This window comes from Sciurus carolinensis, chromosome 1 (assembly GCF_902686445.1).
Source record: "Sciurus carolinensis chromosome 1, mSciCar1.2, whole genome shotgun sequence".
Taxonomy (NCBI): domain Eukaryota; kingdom Metazoa; phylum Chordata; class Mammalia; order Rodentia; family Sciuridae; genus Sciurus; species Sciurus carolinensis.
The window spans coordinates 81730852-81743317 of record NC_062213.1 but is presented as its reverse complement, the minus strand read 5'-3'; the positions used below and the strand labels follow the sequence as shown (position 1 = coordinate 81743317).

Sequence of the window (12466 nt, the reverse complement as noted above, 5' to 3'; positions counted from 1 at the left end):
TCCAGATGAGACAACATCTGGCAAGAGCCCATACAGAACCCAGCAGTTAAAGCTGCTAGGTCCAGAAGTCTACACAAGTCTCACTCATTTCTGAAAATGCAGGTCAGTGAGTTCTGCCATCATCCTGACCATAGTAAAACTATACATAGTACTACAGTTTTCCTAAAAGCGGGGGGAAAGAGGCTGTGGTTTGCTTTTCAATTGAATGCATCTGAGGTTGAATTCTTGCTTCATGTTTTTCTTGTTTTATGGTCTGGGGCAAGTTGCTAACGTTTTTTCTAACAGTTTCCTCATCAGTTAATTGGGTGTAGTGATATCAACTCCACAAATTTGCGGAATTTGTGAGATGAAGCATACAAAGCATCATTGATTGTGTCTGACAGTGTAGATAGTTATTAGTCAATTAAATCTGCTTACTTTATAATTATCTGCTGAATAATGAGAGAAAATAGCAGGGTACTGCTCCCAGACTACAATAAAATGGATGTAATGTGTGGAAAGAGACATAGAAAAACATTAGTTTTTATGAATATTAATAAAATATTTATGTACCAGAACAAGTTAATTAAAACTTTTTCTAATGGGGCAGATCAAGGAATTATTCACCCCTTTCTTTTCATTCAGGATTTTGATTCCAATAAAAGCATTTTAGTCCTATGTTTGAAGACCCCAGAATTTTCATAACATTTCAAAATGACTAAGAAAAACTTTTGTTACTCTTATTATACTCAAAATGTACAGTACTGGACTCAATTTTGTTGCCTTGATGTAAGAAATCTTAATTATTTGAATTCATGGACCAAATTGTCTACAACAGATATCTTAACATTTTCTGATTTTTACTCTTCTATTTTTTTTTTGGGGGGGTGTTGGTGAGAGAGGTGCAGGGAGTTGAACCCAGGGCCTCACACATATTAGGCAAGTGCTCTACCACTGAGCTACATCCTCAGTCCAGATCTTAAGGCTTTCTTTAATATGCTGAAGTCGGCTTGCAAATATTTGAACTCTGAAACCTGGCAGTTTATACTATGACCCCCTCTCCCACTTAACCTGGGCTTTTCGCCTCCTATCTTCTCATTTCTCACCTCCCCTTTTATCTCTTTGCTATTTTAAATATGTTCAGCAGCTTATTCCATGTCTAGTCACACTGCTTTGCTTTGGTGCATGTGGTTCCTGCTGCCTAATACCTTTTCTTGAACTTTCCTTACTAATCTGGAACCAGTACTTTTCCCAGGACAGGCCCCTTGCACTGTTTCCATAGGAGTTTGCATATACTACAATCATAATGTCTTTTACTTATCTCATTGTCCCCTACCCATTAGGCTGAACTCACAGGGAAGTCAGGAAGTGGGTCTGACATCATCGTGGTTCTCATTAAACATATGTTGTGTGAATGGGCGAATCTGACTCATCATTCCTTTTTTATTTCCAATAACAAGGGCACTCAATCATCTGATGAAAAGTTGCCTACACTACTCACTGATTTAAAATCACAGTCAGGGTAAGATGTAAAAATGTAACTCAGCAAAAGGGAAGCTAAGAACCTGACTGAGCAGATTTTCATCTTGTGGCCCATTTTCAAAGGCCATATCACATGCACATTTTGTATAAGTTAACTTGGTGACTAAAAGAGAGCTATGCTGTGCATTAACTGTCATGTGCCAACCCTTGTTAGGTGAAGGTCTACCCAATACAGCCTTGGCTTTCCTCTGAGTATCTAAACCATTTTGCATATAAGTGACATCTAGTCCCAGAGATGTGTATATCTGAGCAGAAACTGGAAAATTGTTAGGTTGGCTATTTGACATTAGGTGAGAAAAAGCACACAAGTAAAATAGGGATTGTCAAGAATTAATTATCACTTCTCTTTAAGAGTTCAACTAGCTTGCCAGGTGTGGTGCTGTATACCTGCAATCCCAGGGACTCAGGAGGTTGAGGCAGGAAGATCTCTAGTTTGAGGTCAGCTTTAGCAACTTGGGAAACCAGAAGCAACTTAGTGAGACCATTTCAAAACAAAAAACAAAAAGGGATGTAGCTCAGTGGTAAAGTCCTCCTGGGTTCTAACCCAAGTTTCAACAAAGAAAACAACAACAACAAAAAAAAAAAAACAAAAAAAGAAAAGAAAAGTTCAACTAGCTTGAATAAAGAGAAATACTCAGTGCTAAAAGGAATTTGGGGATCAGCGGGGTGGAGTCTGTATCTTTGTGTTCACTAGATCTGGGTGAACTTTCATGTTGGCAAAGGTGTCACTGTGTACGAGTCTTCTCTGTTCTGGAGCGTATGCCACACCAAGGTGGTAACAAGTCATCCATTGGCCAAAAGTCCTCCCTACGTGGGTTAAAAACCTAGGCCAAAGAGACCAGCTGTCAGAACAGAAGTGTAGCAGAACTACTTGCAGACTGGAATGCACTCTGTTTCATCAGGGCTGCTTCTGTTACTGAGGGTTTTGGGGGATGTTGACATAGCTCTCTCTGTAGTAGCTATACAGTAGCCTGAGAAAGATCACAGCCAAACTCATTATCAATTTTTATTTCCTACCATACACCAAATGTACAGCACTGAACACAATTTTGTTGCTTTGATGTAAGAAATATTAATTGTTTGGAGAAACAGGATATAATACAAACAAACTACTTCAAATTAAAAAAATGCATACATCATTGCCTTTTTGTTGTTTACAAAAGACCCAATTTACAGTATCGATCATTAACATAGTTGAAAAGAAAAAAATCAGTGCACATTACAAAACACATCAAGTACAAAGGAGGCAAATAAATACCAACATACTTCACAAAACATCCTGTTCAATCTATGCAAACACAAATAAATTAACCTGAAGTCATAGTAAATTATAGTAATAAATACATAGGTTGGTAAGGGATTTCTTTTTAAATTAAATAAAATATATAACAAACTTGTTAAAATATTTAGCAAATTAAACTTTTGTCTTTGTAATAAGTGAACTCATTTGTATGCATCTATGAAGTACTGTATAGCAAAATGTTTGCAAGTACATAACTTTAATAGAAAATTTTGTTTGGTGTCCCATTTATAATAGACAGCACATATGGTAGCTTTTTCTTTAAAATTGATTTTTAAATAAACACCGTTCCTACCTAAGAACAGACATCTCATTTTCACTAAAACTAAGATTCAAGAGTTCAAATGAACCCCAAACCAAAGATAAGCCCCACTTGATGCATAACAATGACCACAATTTCATGGGGGTGGGATTACTGTGGAATATCACTTTTCTTGTATTTGTGCAGGTAACTGTAGTGAGAGTGGAATATATCAAGCCTGTGAATGCCATCACATTCAATCTAAATATCCATGAGGCTAATCAAAAATAAACACTTTTGTTATAGCACAGAAAATTAAGCCCACACTAAGTTCATGTGTACATTTACACTGAGGCACGTCTGCACATGAAATGTGTGTGCACACCAAAAAGGCAGTTTAGCTGGTTGTCTATACCTTTTCCTTAAAAAAAATAAATATAAAAAAACTTTTGAAACAATGCTTAACTACTTTACAGTCCCTGAAATAGACATTGCCTTTACTATAGCAACTACTACACTCTGACCCATTCAGAAATTCAAGATTGTGGGCTCAATTTTATGTGTGGATGGGTGTCTGTGAGTGTGTATATATATATATATATATATATATATATATATATATATATGTGTGTGTGTGTGTGTGTGTGTGTGTGAGTGTGCCTGTGTGTGTGAGTGCATGTGTATGCTTTGTATCAATGGCAAGATTTTAATCAAATTGAATCCTATCTCCTATCTTCAATGTTGCCAATGTTCAAAATAATCACTCAGATTGGAGTAATATTTTTTCACGTTTTACTCTATTTTCCATTCCTTTTCAGTCAAACCCAGTAAGATAAATGCTATTTCAGGGGATATGGTATCTACAAAATTTTTCCATTTGGATGTGTTTGCATTTGCTAAGTACAAATCTACACCAATGTTGTCACTTGTATATTGTACCAACATATGGCAGGAAAGCCTGGCTGGTCACATCAAGTTTTATTTCTCATCTTAAGATGAGAGTTGCCAACTATCTGATATGACTTGAAAAACAGACAAATCTGCATCACTAAAAATGCTTATGTTTCTTTAAGACATTTCAAATAAATAATTCATATGAACTAAAACCATACAGCCAAGTTGAATACTTTGCTGACTGCTATATTTAATTATTGCTAACAAATTCTGAGCAGGCTGTTTTCCAGTGTTCTGTGCTTCTGTGAGTGCGGATGCCCCACTAGTGGGCGCCATTTATCTTCTTATTCCTTCCATGCAGCTCACCTTACTGCAAATTCATTTTTAAATACAAAACCAGTGGAAGAGGGGGAAAAGAACTGTGCAATAAAAATCAAACTCGACCATAGTGCAGTCCTTAGACAAGGATTTCTTTCACACTTTTTGTTTTCTCATTTTAACCCAGCAAGATAGATGATTTGAGAATAGCATTTCTATTTAAATCCTATTAGAAAATAAATTAATAAACACACTTGTAAAAATATGGCAGACTTCAAAATGCAGTTAAAAGATAAAAAACTCTTTGATTAGTAATAAATAAAATATAAAAATGTCACATTTATTTTACATATACTTTACAAAAGAAAGAGTGCAATGAAGAAATAAAAGAAAAACATATGAAAATAAATAAGATCTAATAATTGACTGCATTGCTTTTAATCCAAAGAGTCTATCATAGTTTTTCTTTCCTTTTTATGTCAGCTGGGGAAAAATTAGTGCAATGTTGCAGTTGTAAATGCATATGGCAACCTCCAAACCTTAGCAGTACATGAACCCCTTCGCAGGTCCATCTGGAGTTTACTGCTGTTGGTGATCTCTGTTGCCCGGCAGCACTGTGATCCTACACATGGATACCCTTCACTGCCTGTTTGATACTTTCCAGGAGAGCTTTGCATTCCGGGGAATAGTCCCGTTCCAGATTGCTGTACATGTCTGTGAGTGTATTTACATATGCTTCAAAATTCTGCTCACTGATAGGTCCCTAAGTGGAGACAAACACATTGAACCAATCATTGTGAGGCAAAAGGAAGATCAAATAACAAGAAAGAATGTGAGTGACTCAGGAGTCTGGGAGGGAAGGCAAGGATTCACATAGCTTCTGGAGTTTGGGAAAATGGAGAGATTTAAGTATGCATTGGGATTCATCTGTTTACTCTTCATGGAATTAATGAAACTTGATTGCTGAAACATTACTAGAGATCTGTTTGGAGCCAAATAAAGTATACATATGACTGCTGAGCTGAACTCAAAACTGTGATTTCTTTTGGGAGGAGCTATGACCTCAATTGAGCATGTGCAGCAAAAGAGACTCCTGCTTAAGGAAGGTGGATGTTTGAGGCTGGGAAGGAAGGTTTGCTTATGCCAATAGGTTTCACTAACAGTGCTGGGATGGAATTTCAGAAATGAAGATTTGAGCAAACTGCTCACTAACCAGTTGGGATGGAAAGTATGTCAGATGCCTTTGTGTCCATTTACCTTCTGCATCAACATTGCAATATATTTTATTATCTCCCTGTATCCTCAGGTAGAATATCAGTTTCACAAAGTTGAAATTTGTTCACCTTTATCCTGTTTGGTGTTTTGGTGTTTCCTTTGCCCAATGTGATGCTTCAGAGTATACACTGAATAGATCTAAATGGCATGCATGAGTGACAGGAGGTGTATGGCACAAAGGGAACCCTACTCAGCCATTGTTGGTGCCTCCATTGCCCCACCTTTTTAAAGATCCATGACATATACCTTACTTCAGAAGGTACTTGGAAGAAAGCACTCTTAATGGTCTAAGTATTATAGATGTATGATATTATTATCATTGTTGCTATTTAGAAGGCAAGCTTTCTAAATTTGAAGATTATTTGTTCATGCTTAGCAAAGTACTGCTCTAGATTATTAATATTATCCAGTCACAATTTTTTTGTTCCCTTTAAATTTCCCCCTTTTCCATACCATCCTCTTAAAAAACAGTTCTGGGTGGCAGAGCAGATAAAGGCTCCAGCGTGAAGCCAGGACCACCTGACTCATGCGGGCTTTGGAACTGATGGAAGATTCCTTCATCTACAGAAAGGGAATGTCAGTGTGGGTCTTTGGTGCTTTTGTGAACATTTCATGTGATCATCTCAAAAAGTTACCAATGGAATACTTTGTATAGTGACTATCCAAGGTACAAGTTATCTTGTATGACATCTATGTCTTTTATGGCACTGGCTGAAGAAGAAAATTTTAAAAGTTTAAAAGAAGAAAATTTAAGTATGAAGTAGGCAAATGTTAATAAATAACATTAAAATGATCTCCAATAATTATAATAAAATAGTAGTCATAAAATTTAAAAAATTCCTTTGTGCTATTATATTACTGATTTTTTAGGTCAAGAAACACATTGGAATTAAAATGAAGATTCCATTCTAGAAAGCTGGGTAAATTGAGGTATTTATTGTTTTAAGCAAAACCAATTGTATTTCTTTATTACATTGTTGCATTTTAAAACCATTTTATATATAAATCTGGAAATTTTAGAAAACTTATTCTAGGAATGTAAGTTCAGAAGAAATTAAAAATGTTCATCAATATGGCCCTTCCTCCAAAGATTTACTTATATTTATAAAAATGTAAAATAAACCATTTTTATAAATTCTAAATAGGTTTAGATTTTGGAAATACGGACTCTGCTTACTTCTGTGTTTTTATGCTGCATGAGAAGAACTGAATTATATTCTGCATACATACATATGAAAAAAGTACCAGGTTTATTGGGAATTAAACTTTTTTGTAGTTCTTGAGTTGGGGAGATAATGTAAAGGCTTGGTCTCAGATTTTGTAAGACATGAAATCTTACACTTGGAAATATATTTCAGTGAGGATGTTTTGTCCTGTAACTTTCATATTACATTACTAAACAATCTTCAAATAAACCTTCATCTTTAAATGACCTTGACCTTTAAGAATATCCTTGGCCTTCATATAATTTAAATCTATTTCTTTACCATTTTTCTATCAGGGGAGATTACTGGGAGAAAGACCATGAGGAAATCATGTGATCTCTTCACAGTTAAGTCTTGCTAACTGGCAATAACTACATGATGACCCTGGAAACACTTGCAATGGAGCAGCAAAGTTCTGGTCTTCAACTTACCATCTGTGGAAGCTGGATGTCAGCAAGGCTTGAAATGAGAGCTTGACTCAGACCTGCTAGTTCCTTCAGCAGACTTTCATTATTCTGTTCTATGAGTTTGTTCTCCTCCTCTATTGTCTTCAAGTTGGTCTCCATAGATGTGATCTAAAATGGAAATAATAACAGAAATACAAGAAGTAGTAGAGTTTGGGAGGTGTACAAAAGGTCTGTCTCTGAAGGAAAATGTATGGCAGAATATAGAAATGCACATGCCACAACTTGGTGTTCCAAATTGCAACTCCATCATATTGCTCCGAGTGTTGGAATAACAGTAATTATAATAATACTTAAGAATCATAAAATTATCATATGATAATTATTTAATGATACTAATAATTAAATAACTATTACATAGTCATAATAAATAGCATAAATAATAATTATTATATAATAATATAGTTCCCAGATTTATATCTTCAGCCTAGAAATCTCCATAGATTGCAGATCCAGTGTCTGCACATGATTACATGTTAAATATCTCAAACTCATTCTGTCTCAAAGCAAATCTTTGCCATTTTCTCCATACCTGCTCTATCTAGTCCTCTCCTTTCCAACTGATGGGAATCCCAATGTTGCTCAGGCTTCAAAGTGTCCCCAGGACTCTCCTTCAAACTTTGAATCCATTGGGCACCTCCTTTAAAACATATAGGATGGGCCCATTGTCCCCACCCATGCTGCTGCTGCCATGCTGCTGTCACCTGGGCGGCTGTACAATTTTCTCATGGGTGGCTCTTTGTCAGCCTTCACCCTCATGTAGTCTCTTTTTGGTCCTTCCTCAACTTAGCCAGCAGAACAAGTCTCTTTAAACTCAAGTTAGAGTCTAAGCCAAATAAGACCATGCTACTCCTTAGCTCAAAACCCTGCAATGGTTCTGTACTTATTCAGAATAAAAAAGAAAATCATTAAAATGGCCTAGGATGCCCCATGTGAGTGACTCTGGGTCATCCGTGTCCTGTGACCTGCCTCTAGCTCAGCTCATTCACCTGCAAGCACACTCCCTCTTTGCTGTTTCTCAAATCTCCAGCTCTTGGCACTTGGTGTATTTTTCTGTCTGAAATATCCTCCTATAACTATTTGGTTAACTCCTTCATACCTTATTTTGCCCACATGTTTCCTTCTTCCTGGGTCTGGCTGTCCTATTTAATATTGAAATCCAACCACCCATCCCATTCCTCCCTCCTTCCAGCGGAATTTATCATGTACGATTTTTGTTGTTGTTACTTTCTGCCTTCCCCTTCTAAACTTCAAGCTCCACAAGGGCAGAGGGCTTTGCATTTTTTGTTAATGGTTCCCAAGAGAAGCTCCAGTGATTTCCAAACCAAAGCATTAAGCTTTTTGTGAATCTGATTGCCCTCATGGGAGATTGTTGCAATGGTCAAAATGCATGAGGAAACTAAAATGGCATGATGGATTGTAATGGTCTTAAGCCACTTAAGCTGAGGAATACTGAGAAAATCAGTAACCATGGTGGCATAAAATCCTGCATTTCAGGAAAGAAAGGAAAGAAGGGAATGGAAAAGGACACTTCAGCCTCTGCTTGGGATCATTCTTTTTTCTTCTGGCTTTTTTGTAATAGTTATTAATTGGTATGGAGAAATATGGAGAAGTTGTGGAGAAGTCTGGGCTGAAGACAGAATACTGGGAATTAAATAATAATAATAATAATAATAATTACAGTGGCTGGGGTTGTAACTCAGTGGTAGAGCACTTGTCTAGCATGCATGAGGCACTGGGTTCAATTCTTAGCACCACATATAAAATAAAGGTCCATTGACAACTAAAAAAAATTTTTTAAATGCAGTAAAAATAAAATTGCTAAACTTTAAAAATAATAACTATGATTATTCTAACACTTTTTTTAATGTTTAAAAAATCTTGTTCCAAACTTTTTATTTCCAAAAATTTAATCAGGGGATGGGCAGGCATTATAGAGAATGAAAAACTAATAAACCGCTTGAATTTTTTTGGATAAAGCATTTGTTCAGTAAGACACTTTTAGAGATGTTCTAGAAAAATTAAACAGTTGTGCTGTTTCATTTTAATTTTGAATAAATCTAAAGATACTTAACCCTCTTATCATGATTTTTTTTTCTGAAGCACCATGTGCTCTGCAGGACTCTTTAATTACAGCATGATCTGCTGCTTTATTTGTTTATAAAGGCATTAATTCAACCAGGGCAAAGATGAGTAACTTTGCCTAAAGTTACAGAATCAGTGGTGCTCTGGGATGATACACTCATTCAGGATTTTACAATTATTGTGTAATCAGGAAAGGCTCAGGGTATTCCTTATAAGACGTCAGCGTATTTCCAGACTCAAGGTTTAGAAAGATCAATGTTTTGCTTCCACTAAAGATTATAACTATTTTAAAGATAACCAACTTGTTTTATTTTTACCTGAGTCTGAAGTTTCATCATATCTGCTTCAATTTTAAGGTTGGATTCATTTAGTTCCTTTATTTCTTCATCCAAATGCCTAATTTCTTCGTCACCTTCTATACCTATGAAGAATTCAGACTTAGTTCAAACTGAAAATGTGAGGTAGTGGCAATTGTGAGTTATTTTTATATTTAATTTGCCATTTGATCATTGAAAATGAGACTTCAGTTTGAGCATTTCCATCCAAACCTGCACATGAAAGATTTTGAAAAAGTGGTTAAAAGGAGTTGTGGGACTTAATTCGTTGCAAGAGAGAAAAGAGGGCACAGAAAAGTAGACTGTTAGTTCAGTTACCTTAGACTTTACACTTCCCTGCCCCCTATGGGCCTTGTCCCATTATCCCCTTTTCATATATAAAGACTTAGGGTTTCAGAGCAGTGAAAGGAGTTCTCAGTATCACTGGCAGAAGTTAAATAACCTCAGGTTTAAATTCTGAGATGGAGCTGGTCTAAATTCCAACACATGTGCTGCAAAGACAGGAGTGATGCTGAGTAATTAACAGCTGCTGAGCCGAGTGGGACTTTATCACCTGTGACTGGAGGCAGAGCCTGGGGTGCTGCCAGGTGAGTCAGAGTCCAGGGACACACAGTAGGGTTCTCTATATGGACTCTGGTGAGGAGCTCATGTAATTTAGGGGAAAAAGCATGACCTTAACCCTTGTCCTTGAATTTGGGCAACTTAATTAATTTCCTTTTGCTTCTGTTTCCTCTTCTGTAAAACAGACATAATATCTATGCAGTGAGAATGAATGCAGCAAAATGTAAAGCCCTGAATCAGAGCAGACTTTGATTGGATGGGCATTATCTCCATCATTGCTTTTTTGTTGTTGTTGTCTGTCTGTCTTTGTGTGGTGCTGGGGATTGAACCTAGGACCGTGCACATACTAGTGCTCTATCACTGGGCTACATCCCAGGCCCTTTTTTGTCTTTTATTTTGAGACACAGTCTTGCTAAGTTGCCCAGGTTGGCCTCCATCTTGTGATCCTCCTGTCTCAGCCTACAAGTTGCTGGGAAGTCACTGGGTTTACAGGTGTTCACCACCATGTGCGCCCATCAATGTTTTACTAAGTAAGAATTGGAGAAGCTGGGAAAGGTAGTCAGTATTATGGATGCCACCAATAGTATTAAAGGTAATTTCAAAGTGCAAAAGAGTGAGTTTAAGCCCATGTTGACAAACGAAGAGGGATAAATGTAAACATCTGCAATTAGATTTAATAAGATCAATTTCATGAGAGCAGGATGTGTGCATGGGCCTTAGCTTGATGATTTGTTTGGCAGAGATACAGACTCATACTTTCCTGGGTGACTACTTTGGAAGATAGTCTATAACTTACTGCTATGGTTTGAATGTGCCCCTAAAAGTTCCTATGTTGGGAACTTAATTTCCAAAGTCATATTTAATGGTATTTAGAGATGGGATCTGTGGGAGGTAATTAGGAAGAGATGCAAGTTATGAGGATGGGATTAGTGTCTTTGTAAGAAGAGAAAAAGAGACCCAAGATAGCCCTCTTGTTCTTGCCATGTGATGCCCTCTTCCAAGTTATGATGTGGCATGAAGGTTTTTACCAGATGCTGTGGAGGTGGCGGTGCCCTGCTCAGGATTGAACCCAGTGCCTCCCATGTGCTAGGCAAGTGCTCTACCACTGAGCCACAACCCCAGCCCCCAGTCTCAGGTATTTTGTTATGGCAACAGAAAATGGAGTAAAACCTTAATCCTTCACCTTAAAAGGTGAGGGTTCATATTCTCCATGACCCAGCAATTCCATTCCTAGGTATGTACTCAAGACAGATGGATGAACATATACAACAGGATGCATGCACAAGATATGTGTAGCAGTACTGTTCGCAAAACTCTACCCTGGAAACAAGCTACATGGCCCCACCAAAACAATGTAGATGACTCTTCATAATATAATGTGAGGAGAAAAAAGCAAGCTCTGAAAGTTTACATACAATGTGATATAACAGGTGAATATTTTGTAGGTCATTATTGCTTTATTAAAAGTAACTACCTAAATAAAAATGGGGGATGCACAGGCCAATGAAGAGAGTATGTTCCAAGACTAGTCCCATTCTAGGTTCTGAGATTCAATTGAAAAGATAAAACTAAAAGCCAACCCCACAACTAAGATGTGTATATCTTAGTACCTGGATCAATCTGAAAATGAGTCAACAGCCTAACACAGCTACTAAGAAAACAATAAGGGCTGAGAATGTAGCTCGGTGGTAAAGCACTCGCCTAGTAAGCATGACACCCTGGGTTCAATCCTGAGGACTGCAAAACAAAAAGAAAACAAAACCAAAAAACAGATAAACAGAGTTACCTGGGACCACATAGGACACAGGATTTATTCTGTGCTGGCGGCTGCATTTGGAGAACTCTATTTCATTTTTGAGCCCCATCTTTAACTGTCTAGTGCGGTGGTAGAAGAATCTTCTCTCAGTCAAGTGATAGGTAAGAATAAAGAAGATAGGATTGAAATATATGGATTCTCAATGAAGTTGGTATTTGGAATGCTAAGTACTTTAAATTTTTCTGATCTGAGCAAATAAAAACTTATTGATGTATTTCTTTGATACATTGTGTTTCCTTTGTCTTTTTGCAATAAAATTCCACTTCAGGGACTGGTATTTTCTTATATAACATCTGGCAAGACAGAATAAAGTAGGGAAACATATGAAGAGCTCTGAAGGAAGCAGGTGGGGTGCTCTGAGTACCCTTGATGGCGAAGACTCACTTATTCTGAGACTTGAAAGCTAAGGAGGAGGCGGAAAAGGAAAAGCAAAATGCCAGATGAGCATCAC

General features: G+C 37.0%; 1 protein-coding gene across 3 annotated transcripts in view; it reads right to left on the bottom strand.

The window, feature by feature from the left end:
• Nucleotides 1-2520: 2520 nt before the first annotated feature.
• The window catches only part of LOC124959450 (suppression of tumorigenicity 18 protein), a 106589-nt gene continuing 96643 nt past the window's right edge, over nt 2521-12466 (bottom strand). For all 3 annotated transcript variants that reach the window (XM_047517909.1, XM_047517911.1, XM_047517912.1), the window contains 3 exons: nt 9621-9724; nt 7186-7329; nt 2521-5037 (listed from right to left, as the gene is read on the bottom strand). In XM_047517909.1, the coding sequence (XP_047373865.1) occupies nt 4897-5037; nt 7186-7329; nt 9621-9724 (389 nt within the window). In that variant the 3' untranslated portion in view covers nt 2521-4896. The remainder of the gene's footprint in view (nt 5038-7185; nt 7330-9620; nt 9725-12466) is intronic.